General features: G+C 24.8%; 4 protein-coding genes across 5 annotated transcripts in view; 2 read left to right on the top strand and 2 right to left on the bottom strand.

The window, feature by feature from the left end:
* LOC122849283 overlaps nucleotides 1-17,115 on the top strand; it is a 34,398-nt gene that overhangs the window by 12,345 nt on the left and 4,938 nt on the right. The window contains exons 1-5 of one of the 2 annotated variants that reach the window (XM_044147957.1): nucleotides 11,485-11,629; nucleotides 11,723-11,973; nucleotides 12,931-13,134; nucleotides 13,520-13,874; nucleotides 13,961-14,242. In XM_044147957.1, the coding sequence (XP_044003892.1) occupies nucleotides 12,934-13,134; nucleotides 13,520-13,874; nucleotides 13,961-14,242 (838 nt within the window). In that variant the 5' untranslated portion in view covers nucleotides 11,485-11,629; nucleotides 11,723-11,973; nucleotides 12,931-12,933. Of the gene's footprint in view, nucleotides 1-11,484; nucleotides 11,630-11,722; nucleotides 11,974-12,930; nucleotides 13,135-13,519; nucleotides 13,875-13,960; nucleotides 14,243-17,115 lie in introns of those variants that run through there. The other variant, XM_044147956.1, reaches the window with a different exon arrangement.
* On the bottom strand, nucleotides 104-1,534 carry LOC122850497. The gene is made up of 4 exons (XM_044149634.1): nucleotides 1,413-1,534; nucleotides 1,270-1,312; nucleotides 938-1,153; nucleotides 104-762 (listed from the first exon to the last, which is right to left on the bottom strand). The coding sequence occupies exons 1-4, from the start codon at nucleotides 1,532-1,534 to the stop codon at nucleotides 112-114; spliced, it is 1,032 nt and encodes a 343-aa protein (XP_044005569.1). The 3' UTR covers nucleotides 104-111.
* On the top strand, nucleotides 2,421-4,371 carry LOC122850496. Its single transcript, XM_044149633.1, has 7 exons — nucleotides 2,421-2,643; nucleotides 2,720-2,870; nucleotides 3,210-3,270; nucleotides 3,367-3,613; nucleotides 3,708-3,808; nucleotides 3,902-4,145; nucleotides 4,256-4,371. Exons 1-7 carry the CDS (start codon nucleotides 2,421-2,423, stop codon nucleotides 4,357-4,359), a joined length of 1,131 nt encoding a protein of 376 aa, XP_044005568.1. The 3' UTR covers nucleotides 4,360-4,371.
* Nucleotides 5,876-6,477, bottom strand: LOC122850495 (dynamin-2-like). Its single transcript, XM_044149632.1, has 3 exons — nucleotides 6,314-6,477; nucleotides 6,158-6,240; nucleotides 5,876-6,081 (listed from the first exon to the last, which is right to left on the bottom strand). Exons 1-3 carry the CDS (start codon nucleotides 6,475-6,477, stop codon nucleotides 5,876-5,878), a joined length of 453 nt encoding a protein of 150 aa, XP_044005567.1.

Raw genomic sequence — 17,115 nt, 5'->3', positions numbered from 1 at the left:
TAAATTACTTTATCAAAAGGAAAAACACGTACTCTTCTTTTTCGCCTTGCAATATCATCGTTTAGTTGTTGGTCTTAGTCCGGAACCATCAACACTAAAAAGTAATCCTGATTAATTGTTTGACGTTGTTGAATCAGGAATTTGTTTTTTGTATAACTCAGAGTCGAAGATATTTTCCATTGCAAATCGGTTGTATTTTTTTCGGGAGTTAGAATACAATATATCTGTGTGATATCTACCAAAATATTCTTTTAACTGTTCAGCTAAGGATAAGTGCACGAAGAAGTTACCAGCATCACGGTTTTTTTTTATATCAAACACAAAATTACATTTACAACACGTTAATGATTTATCTTGGTGAATGTCATTGATACCACTTGATTCAACACAAGCATACAAATGGCACGATGGGCAAAAATGATGAACTTGTATAGGAATAGCATAACTATCTACAATTTTTTGAGAGTTATACTGAGATATGGATCCAACATGTTCTTTGGCTTTCAAGTCAACGAGTTTTGCAACAGCTTCTGCTGCTGCATAAGTGAGGCTATACCGTATTTTGAGAGCCAGTAATAGTAATATTCTCAATAATACAGCCACTGGATAAAGAAAATTTGATGTATCATTATTTGTGCCTGCAATGCAAGTATCATCGTTTAGTTGTTGGTCTTCTTGGTCACTATAGTTATATTCCTCGAGAGGGTCTGGAGTGCTGACTGGAGAAATAAAATCATTATCAGAAGAATCACTCTCATCAACCTTGAAATAATAAAATTAATTTTGTGATTGCTCAATAAAATAAAAATAATTTCTGTTTTCTTTTAATATTATGTTAATATTATGAATGAATTTTACAAGTAAATGAAATAGAAAAAAAATTAAATTGAGGTAGTTTATACAAAAACAGCAAACTCGATAATTAGTGTTTACTCACGTAACTATGTAAATTAGTATGATCAGATTGGTCACTCGGAGTGTTCAGTTCATCATAATTGGTGGTGTCTAGAGTAGTAATATTATCATCATCATCATCATCAACGTCATCACCATCATTCAAATTTTGATCTTGCAGAAGAGAAAATCTGTCATTTTCTTCTGATGAATCATCAGGACTTGTAACACCTGGTACAAAGTGAATCTGCAATTGTCTCTATACTCATAAATAACAGAGGATATGCAAAAAAAAAAAAAAATTAAAACAGAATTAAATCAGTTGATTGGAATAGTTCACAAAAAAACATTGACCAGAAAAAAAAAATTTCTTACCATGTCATTCATATTCTTATCTGATTCATCACTCGTTGAAGAACTAAAATAGAAGAAAATATAATAATATAATAAATAAACAAAATGAAAATAAAAAAAATTAAATATATTCATTATATATTTTAATATATTTATTATTATACCTGTCATCATTCATTAATTTCAAGGCTCGTGTCATGTCATATTTTGTTCGTCGTGGAATTTTTATATTGCTTTTTTTCAATAAATACAGCTTATATGGTCCTCGCTTACGAGATGGTGGCATTTTAAAGTAAATGTTGTAAATATTTTTGAAAATAAAATTTTAAATTAAATTAATTCGATAATTATAAAAAATAAAATTTATTGTGGTGTGTTGACGAATGGATGTGGGATAAATATCATAAATCCGTGTATTTAGTCTTTTAATTTCTCCTGTAGCGTAGATACCGGCATTTAAGACACTGCCGTTGAGGACACAAAGGCAGTAAACGGAATGTATTGAAACCTGTGCAAACTTGTTTTGTATGTTGGTTATTAACAAGTTAACTCGGCAAAAAGAAATATTTATATTATAATATATAAAATTATTATCCGAGTGCAATTATTTTCTTTCAAGTAAGTTATATTATTTAACTTTAATAAATCATTTAGTGACACAATTGATACATTATATATTTTTAATAATTTTATTTATTGATCTTAAAAAAGTCAAATTCCCTTTTTGTGTAAAAACTGTACTGCTTAAAATTTGTTTTATTTGTTGTTAATTATTGATTTTTTGAAATATTAATAGTCACAAAATAAATGTCATGTTTTAGAGAATAAATTAAAAAAAAATTTAATGCATGACAAATAATATTAAAAAAGTTAGGTTGCTTCTTGTGTGACAAGTAAACTGCTTAAAAGATGTTCTGTTCTTTGTTCGTTATTAAATTTCTTCATTCTAATATATACAAATAAAATATAATTTTTTAAAGAATAACGAAAAAAAAAAATTAATTCATGTTGAATAAGTTAGATTTTACATGTAATCAGTTTAAAAATAGTTTATTTTATTTATTTTTTTTTAATAGAAAAAAGTTGATATTGTAAAAGATATAAAACAATTAATTAAGATAAAAATGAATAAAAGAAAATATAATTACATTTTTTTGTTTTTTTAAAATAGAATGCCGAAAAAATCATTTGCATTGGTCAAATGGACAGAGGGAAAATATAAAGATACTTATACAGCTGGCATGGATGTCAACTGCATAAAAAAATTTGATTATAAAAAATTTAAAAATGATGAATATGATCCAGAGCAAACTTTTGCTATTGAATGGCGTGATTCAGTACGCAAACCACTTGGAGGTTGGCTACTTTATGAAGCTATTATTATAGCAGTATCAGGTAAATAAATAAAATATACATAATCAATATTCATCATATATATTAATTAAAATTAAACATATTTATATTCTTTCAGCTAACATAAATGTTTTGGAAAAAAAAATGAATATTATCGATGGATTTCAATCACCTGATCGTACAATAAACAATTCGTTTGCATCAGATAATGAGGATAATGAATCAGTATCACCAAAAAAAAACCTAACAAAGAAGATGAAATCACCGAGGTAAAAAAAAATTTTAATTCATTTATTCATTTAAATTCATCATTTAAAATAAAATACTTTTTGTTTTGGTTTTTTAGATAAATTTTGAACAAGATAAGGAAGAAACATCATGCAATGATGACTCTGAAAATGATATTGATGAAGATGAAATAATAAAAACAAATCAATTATCAGTAAGTTTTAATTGTACATTGTTTTGAATTCATAATTTACAATGAAATACTTTATACAAAAAAAAATTCAATCATTTTATTTTTGTTCATTATTAAATTATGTTATTTTAATTATTTTTTCCATCGTCTAGATTGATTTGAAACAATGTGATAAACAAAAATCGAGTGATTTAAATCTTAAAAATAAAATTGATAATTACAAAAAAAAAAAAACAAGTGAACCCTCAGTAAGTATTTTACAATGAAAAATGTATATATTTTAAAATTTAATCTTGGAAAATAATTTGTACAATATAATATATGTATTTTTTTATGTTTTCTAGATCAATTTGGAAAATGATGAACCAGAAAAAAAGTCAAGTATTGAAAATTCAGAGAATGACATTGATGAACTTGAAGCAAAAAATAAAAGAAAGTCATCAGATAAACAATATGATACTGATGAACTTGAAACAACAAATAAAAAAAAGTCATCAGATAAACAATATGATACTGATAAACTTGAAACAACAAATAAAAGAAAGTCATCAGGTGATCATGAATATGTTACCAAAGCAGATTTAAAAAGCTGTATGTATTTTTTAATAATTAATTAAATTGATTTTCAATTCATTAAATATAAATAATATAAATATACAAATTGATTATCAATATTTATTTATAGTTACAGTGGATATCCTAACTCAACTTGGAATCAATCCTACTAAAAAAAAAAGGTCATCAAATTCTATGAATGAAGATTCCAAAAATGATGCTACTCCAAAGGTAATTTATTGTCTACTTTATTTTTTTACTATTATTATATGTTTATTATTAATTATAGTTACAATAAAAAATTGTTTTTATATTATTTAATAGATGAAGGTTTTGAAATCTAAAGATGAAAAACACCAATTTGAAATGTCATATGAAAAATGGAAAACTGCAAAAACTAGACCATCTTACACAACAATGGCATGGTCATTAGTTTTGGCAGCATTTGAAAGGGACACATTACTTCGTAGTAATTACCATGGAGGTGTTTCAAAAAAAAAAAACAATGATGGAGATAATAATATTAAACTTCAACGACTTAATGATAATATTATAAGCATTATAAAAGGTTAAAAAAAATTATCTTTATTCAATTATTTCTTTTAATAAATAAATGTAATTTTTTTTTATTATTGAATCAGAAATCACTTACCTTTTTCGTTTTTTTTTTTTTTTCAGAAACTGTAAAAGAAAAATTTCCAACGAAATTTAATGCTGTAACATTGGGCTCAAATATCAATACACGATTGTCACAGTTACGAAATAATACAAAAATTGAATAGATAAATTTTTATAAAAACTTGGAAAAATAAGGATAAAAAATCAATATGATTCCTTTACAAAATAATTATCTGTATTTGATAGTAAAAATTAAATGTTATTGATAAATATTTTTAAAAACCTTGATGAAAATACATTTTTCTAAAATTTTATAAAAAAATTAATAAAAAAATTTACAAAAATTTGTTATTTTTTTTTCTTTAATTTATAAAGAAAAATTTATAAAATTTTATAAAAATTTGTTTTTTTTTTCTTTAATTTATAAAGAAAAATTTATAAAATTTTATAAAAATTTGTGATTTTTTTTTCTTTAATTAATAAAAAAATTTATAAAAATTTGTTATTTTATTTTTTTTTTAATTTATAAAATAATTTATAAAATTTTATAAAATTTACTAAATTTTTTTACAAAAAATGGTAACAAATTCTTTAAGAAATTTTATAAAATATTTATAACAAATTTGTTATCAGATTCGCCCACTTTTTTATAAAATTGGTTTTATAAAATAATTTTATAAAAATTTTATAAAAATTTTATAAAATATTTCCATGGGGGTATACAACCATATACAACCATATACAACCATATACAGCTATATACAACCATATACAACTATATACAACTATATACAACCATATACAATCATATACAACTATGTACAACTATATACAATCATATATGGTTATATACAAACATATATATGGACATATACAACTGTATATATATTTATATATGTTTATATATATGAATTTATAAAATCATATACAACTATACAACTTGGTAGCTTACTTTATTTATCTTGTATACAATTATATATGGTTATATATACAAACATATATGGACATTTTTAAAATTATATACAATTTTACAACTCAGTAGCACATTGAAGACTGACCAACCTATGACTTGCCATTCATTAATTTTTATTCGGGTCACTAAGACTGATTTTTTCTCATTCTTTCCATGTATATAAAAATATATTAAGAACCGCTATTATGTATTTAATATTGGAAGGGTGTTTGTTTAATAATATATAACAGCTACTTATTTTTTTTACGAAACGAAAATTTCAGGGATAAAAAATTTTTTTCATAAATTATGACAATATACATTCCGGGGTATACGAAACAAATGAAATTCATATATCGGCCGAGTGTTAGTTGATCCTTGGATTGCTATGATTATAATGAATATTTCAGTAGAACAAATTTTCATAATTTTCGATTGCAGCTGTCGTGGTTAGGTAAGTAAGGCTCTGGAGTTTCAACTAGAAGATACCGTGTTCAAGTCCCGGTAAAGTCAAGTATTTGTGGTGTAATTTTTTCGGTCAAATAAATCATCAAATATATAGACAAAAAAATTAAATTGTTTAAATAATTATAAATTTTTTTTTTTTTATGATAATAATAAATTTTTGTCATTTGTAAAAAAAATAAATAACCGTCCTTTTCGTTTTTCGCCTTTTCGCCTTTTGACGAATAAGCTCCAAAACCTCCGCCGTCCATCTATTCGGCAATTCACAAAATCGTCCTTTCCGTTTTTCGCCTTTTCGCCTTTTGACGAATAAGCTTCAAAACCTCCGCCGTCCATCTATTCGGCAATTCACAAAATCGTCCTTTTCGTTTTTCGCCAACTGTTGACTTGTCTGTTTCATTCTCAATCTCTTTACAAACTTCATTGATACGAAATTTTTTAGTTTTAGTGTGTTCAAACTCTGCATATTCTATTAATAAAAAAAAAAACAATTAAAATTAAATAGTCATTCATAAAAAAAAAAGAAAAGCAAATTATTTATTTACCTTCATCACTGTATTCGTTTGTGATTAATTGTAAAACCAGTGGCCTGCGTGTCACAATGCCATTGTCTCTTGGAAGAAAATCTCTGATGAAAAAATATCGATTGATTAATTATCTATTCCAGTATAAAAAAATAAAAAATAACACCACAAACATACTTTCCAACAAAATTTTCCAAGACTGAATTTTTTCCAGCACTTTCATCACCAATAACCACAATTTGTGGTAAATCAAATTTTACTGAAACTGCGTGCTTAGTAAGTATATCTTGAATTTGATCCATAAATGGAATCAACTTTTCCATACCCTCGTTATTCGCCATTATAGCTTTTTTTTTTGTTTTTTTTTTTTTTTTTTTTCAATACGCACTGAACAATTCTAAGAAAAAAAATTAAAATAATGCGAGATAAAAAAAATTAAAATATCAAAAGTAATTCTGTCAACTGTTTATTATTTTTTATCAATAAATGATCTTTATTTTTCACTTTAATAAATCAACAAGTTTATGTTAATCAAGTTACTTACAAGATGTTGCACAGCAGAGTGACTGAAACCAAATGAACTGTGGTGCTGCTGAGTGCCCTGAGCAGCCCTGAGTGGTGTGTGCTTTGTCTTTTGTGTCACGTTTGTTGTTTCGGGTGACGTCAGGGTATTACTTTCAAATGAAGGTAATTAAGCACTATAAGAATTTTTACAAGCTCATAATCCACGTCAACAACATTCATCAACATTAGAATCTTATTTAATAAAATAAGACCAATGTTGAAATACCAATTCAAAGAATACTTAAATATCCATTATTATTACAACAATTAAAAAATTTAACTGATGAACTTAGTGATGAACATCGACATTTAATTGAAGCATTAAAAGGTATGGAAAAAGTTGCTCAACATATTAATTAAATGCAAAGAAAACATGGAGAATATGGTGCAATATTTGATTATTTATTTAAACAACATAAAAAATCATGCAAACAGGTAATTTAATTACTATTATTTATATACTTTTAATCTTTTTTAATATTAAAAATTATTATTTACAGGCAATTGATCTTAATCCAGGTGCCTGTTGATCAACTTCTATCAAATAAAACCGATCGTTTATTTCACATACAATTAAAGTAAAAGAAACCAATATGCCAATGCTTGATGTTATTTTAGAAAAAAAATGTCGTCTAAAGGGCATAATATTATTCAGCATTAATTATTCATTTTTATTTTTTTATTTTCTTTTTTTTTTTTTATTTGTTATAATAAAAACCTTCATATAATTCTGGGAAAAAAAATTCACCTCGATGAATTTTATATTTTATATTTTTTTTTTATTTATTTTATTTATAAAATCCTTCATATATTATAATTCTTGGTAAAACAAATGCACCCCGATAAGTTTTATATTTTATATTGTTTTTTTTTTTTATTTTTATTTGTTAAAATAAAAACCTTCATACATCAAAATTCTTGGTAAAACAAATGCACTACGATTAATTTAATTCGCCACTGTTCAACTCAACACCCAACATATATAGCAGTAGTGCGTGAGCAGCGGAGCTGGTATTATTTTGAAAGAAAGAAAAAAGTCATTATTTTTTAAAATTGTTTTATATATTTTATTTATATATTTATATTATTTGAAAAATGAATTTTGGGTACAACATAAATCGCAACCGTTCCGTTGATGAAATGCTTGCTGGGGGCCGTATATGGCATATTGCAAAGCAACCGAGGATTCCGAGGACCAGAGCAACGTAAGTGCAAATAATTTTTTTTACTGGGTATTTACCCAGAAATTTTTATGCTGCTCTTTTATCGTATCTATTTATTTTTTTTCCAAAAAAGTTTTAAAGAATCTTGAAAATGATTAAGTGATATATACATATATATAATACCTTGTGTTACAACTGTTTTTCTTTTACCATTTTTAATATCATAGCATATAATAGCTATCAATTGCTGATATATATAAATCACCCCAATATAATTTTTCATTATTATGATTAATAGTGAAACCTTGGGTTTTACCAGTATTTGATACAACTATTTCTCACGATGTACCATCAAGTTTTGATCTTGCGATAAAACCTTTATCTGTATCTGATAATTCACTCCAATGAATAAAACCATGTATTGGATCAATTATTAAAAAACGTGGATTTATTAAATTTTCCCATATCATTTTTTTTCTATCAGCAGTATCAATTTTCATAACTTCAATTCTTTTTGTTTCAAGATCCGCCCAATAAATATTATGTGATATCCAATCAATTGCTAAACTATCAGTTGATTTTAAACCAGGTTCAACAACTTTTTCAATATCAGTACCATTTATAAATGCACGTGATATTGAACCAAGTATTGTATCAGTTCAATATATTTTGTTCATAGCAGTATCAAAATCTAATGAGCTAAAAATAAAAAAATAAATAATTAATATTACAAATAAATAAATATTAAATTTATACATTACCTTGCTTGATTAACAATTGTTGTTCTATTTAAACCAGTTAATTTATGTACACGTTCGATACTACGTAATTGCCAATCAGTCCAATAAAGATAATCACCAAGTATACTTAAACCAAATATATGTGGTGAAATATCATTTAATATTTGTTTTCTATCACTACCATTCATATTACATACTTCAATTTTATCAAATGATGCATCAGAAAAGTATAATTTTTTTTTTTCAATAGACAATGCAACACCATTTGACCATTCAATATCTTTTAATATTAATATTTTTCTATTACTACCATCAAGATTTGATCTTTCAATTTTTGGATTAAAATTTTCCTAATCTGTCCAAAACATCCAGCCTAATTGTGGTGCTAATGATATTACTCTTGGTTTAAGTGAATTTTTATCAATTATTATTTTTCTACTTATACCATTTAATGTAGCAACTTCAATTTTATTTTATTTATTGAATTTTTCTTTCCTTAACTAAATAGAGATTTTAATTTCCTAAATTTTGAGCCATTTCTCGAGAGAACTGGTCGATAAAAAAAAGATTTTATTGATATATTTTGACATTAAAAAATTAGAAAATATAGAAAAAAAAAATATGCGTTAAATCTTAATTTTATTGTGAACACACATTTGGGGGTTTTTCTTTTTCTCTTTTTTTTTTTTTTTTACTTCTACATATTGTGAGGTGTAGATTCCTCACTTTACTTATTTTATAATTTAATTTAATTTCAAACAGTAATTTAAAAGATAGACACGAAATTTATATTTAATATTAATAATAATGAAACAATTTATTTAACAATTAGACTATAATAATTTAACGAGACACAATATTTATATATTATTGGTCGTGAGGTGGCATAGCCACATCACTAATACAAATTTATAAGTATAGTTCCGACACACCGTTTGGCTTGGTGGCCGGACTAGAAGCGAAGAGAGCAGAGTCTCAAGCAACAAGACAGAGTGAGGATTCTCGTACCCACACATAGATACATAGCTAACACCTCACTGACTATGTCACATGACATGCCAGTGTGGTGGGAGACATCAAATATTCTATCTCGCTACAATATTAGCCGTTATTTTGACCCACAATTTAAATTTTCAAAATTACAGTTTTTTGCCTTATTAAATTTCCATAAAAAAAAAGCAGCTTATTATAAAAATCTAGACATGATAATGATTTTTAAAAAAAAAACTAATTGACCCAATGATTGATTTTGAAATAATTTAAAATACTAAGAAAAATAAAAAAATAATACAATAGATTTGAAATCACTCAATTACACTATTTGATTTACATTATTAATTTTTGAAATAATTATTTTCTTATAAAGAGAAACTTGATATATATTTAATTGTTAATTTTTTTATTTAGAAATAAATTTTGTTTATTGAGGATTTTTTTAACTAATGTGTGTTGGTTTGTTGCCAGGGGAGAAAAAAAAAACTATTAAGACAAAGATTAAGATATAGAGAGCAAAAATCTTTAGATATAGTTTTAGAAATAAAATATATTACTTTTAAAAACCAATATCTTTTTATTTTTTTTTTAATTTTTGTTTTTTCAAGAATTTACGACGTCAAAGACCGCACGTTGACGCGTTGGTTTTTTTATTTTTTTATTATCATTAAAAAAAATAATAGGCTACAAGGACAATTTTATTATATCGATTTTCTATTTTATTTTACTTTTTATTATGTAAAAAAAAAAAAGAAAAAAAGCTCAAGCTATACTATATATTACTATTATTGATAATTTATATAATATATTAATGTATTAATTTATTTTTTAGATTATCTTTATGAGTGCAACCGTCAGATAGTCTTAATGGATTCCCCGAATTTATTTTGCGTGATTAATTCCACATACTTTTTTTTTTCAATATTTATTTATTTATTTTTATTATATTAGTTTTATTTTAAACTATTTACATGAAGATAAAGCTTGCGACGATATCAAGACCACTTTATTAAAATTTCAAGACACCCTATTAATATTTGTGATAAAAAATACTTGACCAAAATTTTCAATCTCATTTTTTTTTTTTTTTTATATATATATTTAATTTATCAATGTTTTTAATGGTTATTTTTTCGGTTATTTTTATTCAATTCTTAATAAAAGAAAGCATGATTAATAACCTTGACCGTTCGTGTTTTTAAAAAATATATTTTATTAATATTTTTAAACTATATATTTCTTTTTTAATTCGCGAGTCATTATAATTTGCTTTTTTTTATCAGGTGACACAGATTTTAGTTGATTAATTTTAGCAAACATTTAAATAAAATAATAATAAATATAAAATACAAATAAAATATTTCGAAAATTAAAAAAAAATCAATGTTATAATTAAACTGTATATGTTTATATCTATTGATCCAATTTCATTTGACGAAATCAGTGTATTTTTAATATATTATTTTCTATTTTTTTTATTTTTTCATTTATTAATCATGATTTCAAATAAAATCCATTTTCAACATTGATATATTGAATTGAAAAAAATAGAAAAAAAAAATTTTACAACGCATATTAGCATTTTCAAAATACATTTCAAAGCCATGTAATTGATTAATTTTTTTTTTTTTTTTTTCTAATAACAACAAAACAATGATAAAGTTAAAATAGATTTGAAATTTCAACGTAACAACACACACATTGTTTTCAACAATTTATTATTATTATTTTCTTCTAGTTACGCATGATAAATTATTTAAAATAACATACAATTAATTAAAAAATAAAATCAAGAGTTAATTAGTTTTTTTTTGTATAAAAATAAACTTCTAAACAATCAACTTTCCAAATATTAAAAAACCTTGATTATTATTTACAATTATTTACATTTTTCTTTCAAGTGTATGAGGGTGTTGAGACAGTTCAATATATATATACAATTTTTTTTAATATTTGTTTCTTCCTATTTATAGTTATCCAGATCTGGCGGCTACAATGCCACACTCATCGGTTTCAACACGTATCAATAATTGGTTTGCATCTCTGAATCCACCAATTCAAAATACATACGTTGATTTACAACGATTAACCCAAAACCGTGACTGGAATGAAATTTTAAATTACAGCACTGGATCAGTCCAGCTAAGCGCTTTAACTGCGGTTGACCGCAATACTGCGCTCATATATGGTGATGCAACACTGGTTCAACAGCTTCCGGTTGAATCTCAGTATGAACTCCAGATAATGTTGTCAACATTAATTTTGCCGGAGATTGGAAATACTGAAGCTGTGCTGAATATTTCATTACTCTATGACGGTCAATTTCAATATCGTAAATTTACATCTAAATAAATATATCAATAAAATATATATATAGGTATATAATTTAATTAAAAGTTGAATTGCCAATAATTATTAGTATAAAAAAAATATATAATAAAAGTATTGCATTGGCGTTATTTTTTGTCTGAGTTTAAAAAAATATAAAAAAAAAATAAATTGAATTTGGCAATTTCAAGGTTCATTCGTGGCCTTGTTGTCTGAATGTTATCGATTTTTTTAAATTCGTTTGTCCAATTCATAAATAATCATTTTATCTTTTTAATTTTTACTTAGCGAATTATTTTTCTCTTCGCATATCGCTAAAAAAATTATAATAATCGTACTTATCTTGATGATTTGTTATTGTTAGATTTTATTATAATATTAAAATATTATTATTGTTTTTTAATAATATTCTAATCACGAACTGGCCGGTGGAAATTTTGCATTCGTTATGAAACTATAAAGTGCAAATGACAAAGTAATTTCATTAAATGGTTCATGTGTACATTGTTACTGATAAAACAACATAATAATAATTCTTATTTAAAATATATACCTAATACTAAATTTTTTCTTTATTATTATTTAATTAATTTAAAAAATAATTTGTTATATAAAACATTTATCATGAACACCAAGCGTATTATGTGTGTGGTCAAAACATAAAATTAGAAAAAAAAAATATATTCAGAAAAGTTATTGGATGAAAATAACGAGTATATAAAATTTGAAAATAATAGAAAAAAAAAATCAATGTTTATTCAAATTTAAATTTAAATTAAAATTTACTTTTTCAAAACAGCCTTGGTTCTTCTTTATTTATTTATATATTATTTTTTTTTTTTGTTGACTTAATCATTTCATTTGGCTCTAAACTAAGCACACATTGTCATTTTGTTTTTAAGCGTTTTTTTTTCTTATAATTTAAATAACAACATCAATTTATTATTTTTTTCTTGCACAATAAAAATCATTAAATCATTCAATAATTAAATTTGTTCAATAAAAGGCGATGACATTTGCATACGGGGCTTTCAACAATATGTCAAGTGGAATATTTGGGGAATCGATGGAATATATTAAAAACGAGTTGTTGCGAGAACATGGACCTCCATCACGTATTACAACAAACCACGATTACCGCCTACGTGAAAAAATTCAAGAAGCTTGGCCAGATGCGAATGTTGAAGCACACTTCAAGGACTTCTGTACAGTAAGTAAAAATAACTGTTTTTTGATAGTGTGAAAATTATGGTCAAAGAAAACTGAACATTTAGTTTGTAATTTTAAATTTTGAATAAGTACGAGTTAATTTTAATATTGGGAATTACCGTGGTAGAAATAATCTCTCCTTATTTTTTCCGGATTATATTCGATTTTCTCTGGATTTTTTTGGAGATAAACTCCTCTTTTATTTTTAGTATGTAAACTCTTCTAGACTTTTTATTGATTTTTCTATTTTTTGGGTTCAATTGCGTAGAAATCCACAGAAATCCGGAGAAATCCAGAGAAAATCTTGAAAAAATCCGGAGAAATTTTTTTCATAAAATTTTTTTTTAGTTTGAAATTTTATTAATTTCATACTAATATATTTCCAGAGTATACTACACCGTGCATTCAACAGTGGTAATATTTTATTCGACAATGATGCTCACCGCATATTGTTGTCAAAGCTTTTCACTTTGGCGTGGCTACCAGCAAATTTAATTGCTGATACATTTGCATGGCTAGAAGCATCTATTCCTGCTGACCTGAGAGAGGTATTTCACGGCCTCATGCAGTGGTTTAAAAATACATATATTAAGGGTTTACAGCCAGGAGTTATTTCCTGTTACAGAAAAGAACATTTATTGAATTCTTTACCCTGGACAATTCCACGAAATTTACTTAACAAAATAAATTCACATCGTGCTGTTCGGTTCTCAGGCTATTGCCCTTTGTGGATACTTTATGGTGAAACAACAATTATACATTGATAAAATTTTTATTTTTAAAAAAGAAATTATTGATTATTTTATTTTCTTGTTTTTCTACTATAGGCAAATCATTAGATGTAATTGCGTCATCAAGAAAAGATTGTGGCACACTCTTGGGTAATGATGTACGAGCAAAACAGAACATATCCATGTCACCAAAGATATCAACAACAATGGTTTCTCTTGGTGACATTCATAGATTATGGAACAAGCTGGATGAAAGGTCAATTACCAGCACTCGTTTTCTAAGCATTGCTTGCAATCTTGTACGAGAGTATTATGATACTCTTGTTTTCCAACGTGATTTTGAAAGGTTTCCACTTGTACCATCAAATCTTGAACATGGTAAGCACCTTAAAATATTGACTTGCCTATAAACTATCATGACAAACTTTCATCAACTTATTATATATTTTATTTCATGATTTATAAAAACAATGTTTTTTTATATTTTATTTATTTGTTTTAAGTGAATTATATAGAAATATTTGGAATATTTTTCGTTCTCTAAATGACAATAGGAAAATGAATTTTAAATATTTTTTTAATAAATAAATAAATTAAATTAATTTTTTTTTTTTAAGTAGTAAAAATTTGTGTAGGTCAGACAAATTATTTATTTTTCTTAAACAATTTTTAAACTCACTTGCCAAATTTTAGTATCGGAAAAATTTTGGTTGGAACCTGTGTCCAATTGTCTGACTAATTTAAAAAATTCCTACTTATATGCGTTTTTTTAATGCACTGTTGTCGTGTTAAAAAAAAAAGTAACCATTAACAAATAAATGAAAATTGAAACTAGATTATCATATTTTGGAAAAATCTTTAATCAGACAATTAATTGAAATTAAAAAATTATGTGTTATCTGTTTCATTTGATACTTAAGTATTTATTAATACGATTTTCATTGAAAACAAATTAAATTAATAAAAGTCATTAGCAGTATTAAAATTTCCAATAGCGATGATGTAAATTAAGTTATTTTTTAATTATGTTAACTAGTTCTAAAACTGACAGGTTTCCACCCCAATCACATGACTGCCAACTTGCTGTTCACTTAAAACTTTATTAAATTTAACAAAATGAAGTGTCCATGACATGCAATCCTAAATATCAAAATCCTTCAAAATATCATAACCGACAAATATATAGTATTGATGAAAAAAAATAAATCTACTATAGCAATAGCTATATTTAAAATATAAATAAAACAATTAATTTCAATTGAAATATTTATTTATTTTTTGAATAAATTTATAAGTTAAAATTATACAAATAAAATTATATATATATATTTAAATGTTTATACATTTTTATATGTTTATATTTATCCATTTTTGTTACGATAAATAATTGAGTATACTTGGAGGGTTCCAAGTCGTAAAAGGATTCGATCTTAAAAAATTTTTAATTTACAGAAAAAAAATATAAATATATTATAATTGCATTTATATGTCGTCAAGTAAGAGTTGGGAATAAAAGAAGAAAAAAAAATAATATTAATGAAATTCAATATTAATTACCACGAATCATCGATTTAACAATTTCTACAAATGATAACTGTATTTGACACAGTTATGGAAATATATAGCCTCTAGTTGGACCCCATATAACAAGCTAATAATTTAAATGAATAAAAATCACATACACTGAGAGAAATATTAACTAAGAATTACAAACGTAAAAGAAAAAATTACAAAATAAATAGTAAAAACTGCGTTCCCCCGTCATTTATAAGAATTATTCGTAGATTGATAGATAATTTTTACAATAAAATTATGTAAAAAATCTGGCCATCGACTATATACACTACTAAGCCATAAAATTTACACAATTTTATTGTAATTTCTGTTTAAAAAAATGACTAAATTCACGACACTCACAAGTAAATTCTAGCAGACTGAGAATTTACCCACTACCGGTTTTAGAATTTCCTAAATTTTATTACAAATTTTATTTAAAAGTTGGACATTTTTTGTGTTAAGTTGGGCAGTTTGTGCTAGATTCACGGAGAATAGCAATCAATTCCCGGCAACATTTTTTCTTTTCTGTTTACACGCTCAAAACTCGAAAACTAATTGTTAAATAGAAAAAAGTTATTCTTGATAAATTGTTTAGAAATAAATAACCAACAATAAACCTCGCTTAACCCCATACCTAGCTTCAACAGATAAGGCTGTAGAAATGCTTGAAATTACATGACAGTTCAATCATTTGTTCAATCGGTCGGCCATCTTTGTGTTATTTCGCCCCACAAACAGAATTTTTACAAAGCTATATAGTAAAAAATATTTAAGTCTATGCTAACTTTTATATGTCTACATGATAATTTTTATTATATATATATAAGAATATTTATTAAATTGTGCAGTATTTTTTATTCAACCATATAATAATTTTTATTGTTTTCACAAAACATGTATGTCTTTATTTTAATTAACTCATAACTCATTATCTAAGAGATTAATCAAAAAAAGTAATTCTTTATAAATTGTTTAGAATTGAATTTTCAATAATAAACTTCACTCAACCCCATGTCTATCTGCAATAGATAACGATGTATAGAGGCTTGAAGTAACCCAACAATTTTTTGACATTTTACACATTTTACATAATTTTATTGTAGAATTCCGACTCTCGCGGCCAGTCCCAGAATTAAAACAAAAATTACAAAGTACTATAGTAATTTCTATTCAACCATGATTTTAATTTTTAGTTAAAATTTCTCTCAGTGTATATATACATGTATAAATAACATGATGAAAAAAAGGAGGAGAAGTTTAGTGAATATATACGCGAGTTGAGTATAAATGGCCAGGGTCAAAAAGAATAAAAAAAAAAGCTCTTTTTCTTTGTGTATACCTCTCGAATCAATTTCACGCAAACTAGCTGTCTAGGCATCAGCTGTCCAACAAATCGATCAAATCACATGATAATTAAATTAAAAATTAAAAATATTCCCTGGGATTTACCGGATAGCAATTTACATCAAAGTAATTTCATTAATAAAATTTCAATAAATCATGTTTCAATTGCTTTAATAATTTATATCTGCATATAAATTTGAATTTTATTTCAATTATATGTATTATTATTTCATTACCAACAAAAAGAGCCAACTTCAATTTTTATTAATATTTGCGTTTTGTTAATAGTTCAAAGACCCAAGTAATTTTTTTTTCCATTTATCAACGTTTAAACATAAATTCAAAGTATT

Source organism: Aphidius gifuensis, linkage group LG2, assembly GCF_014905175.1.
Source record: "Aphidius gifuensis isolate YNYX2018 linkage group LG2, ASM1490517v1, whole genome shotgun sequence".
NCBI lineage: Eukaryota > Metazoa > Arthropoda > Insecta > Hymenoptera > Braconidae > Aphidius > Aphidius gifuensis.
The sequence above is the reverse complement of the archived record's forward strand: the minus strand, read 5'-3'. Positions and strand labels throughout refer to the sequence as shown.

Excerpts from the sequence above, each read along its gene's own strand:
- LOC122850497 (XM_044149634.1), bottom strand. The coding sequence starts at position 1,534 with ATGCCACCATCTCGTAAGCGAGGACCATATAAGCTGTATTTATTGAAA. Across the intron at positions 1,154-1,269 it reads ATAAGAATATGAATGACATG|AGACAATTGCAGATTCACTT; the intron begins GTAAGAAATTTT and ends TTATGAGTATAG. Across the intron at positions 763-937 it reads ATACTAATTTACATAGTTAC|GTTGATGAGAGTGATTCTTC; the intron begins GTGAGTAAACAC and ends TATTATTTCAAG.
- LOC122850495 (XM_044149632.1), bottom strand. The coding sequence starts at position 6,477 with ATGGCGAATAACGAGGGTATGGAAAAGTTGATTCCATTTATGGATCAA. Across the intron at positions 6,241-6,313 it reads TTGGAAAATTTTGTTGGAAA|AGATTTTCTTCCAAGAGACA; the intron begins GTATGTTTGTGG and ends TTTTTTCATCAG. Across the intron at positions 6,082-6,157 it reads AAACGAATACAGTGATGAAG|AATATGCAGAGTTTGAACAC; the intron begins GTAAATAAATAA and ends TTTTATTAATAG.
- LOC122850496 (XM_044149633.1), top strand. The coding sequence starts at position 2,421 with ATGCCGAAAAAATCATTTGCATTGGTCAAATGGACAGAGGGAAAATAT. Across the intron at positions 2,644-2,719 it reads TATTATTATAGCAGTATCAG|CTAACATAAATGTTTTGGAA; the intron begins GTAAATAAATAA and ends ATATTCTTTCAG. Across the intron at positions 4,146-4,255 it reads TATTATAAGCATTATAAAAG|AAACTGTAAAAGAAAAATTT; the intron begins GTTAAAAAAAAT and ends TTTTTTTTTCAG.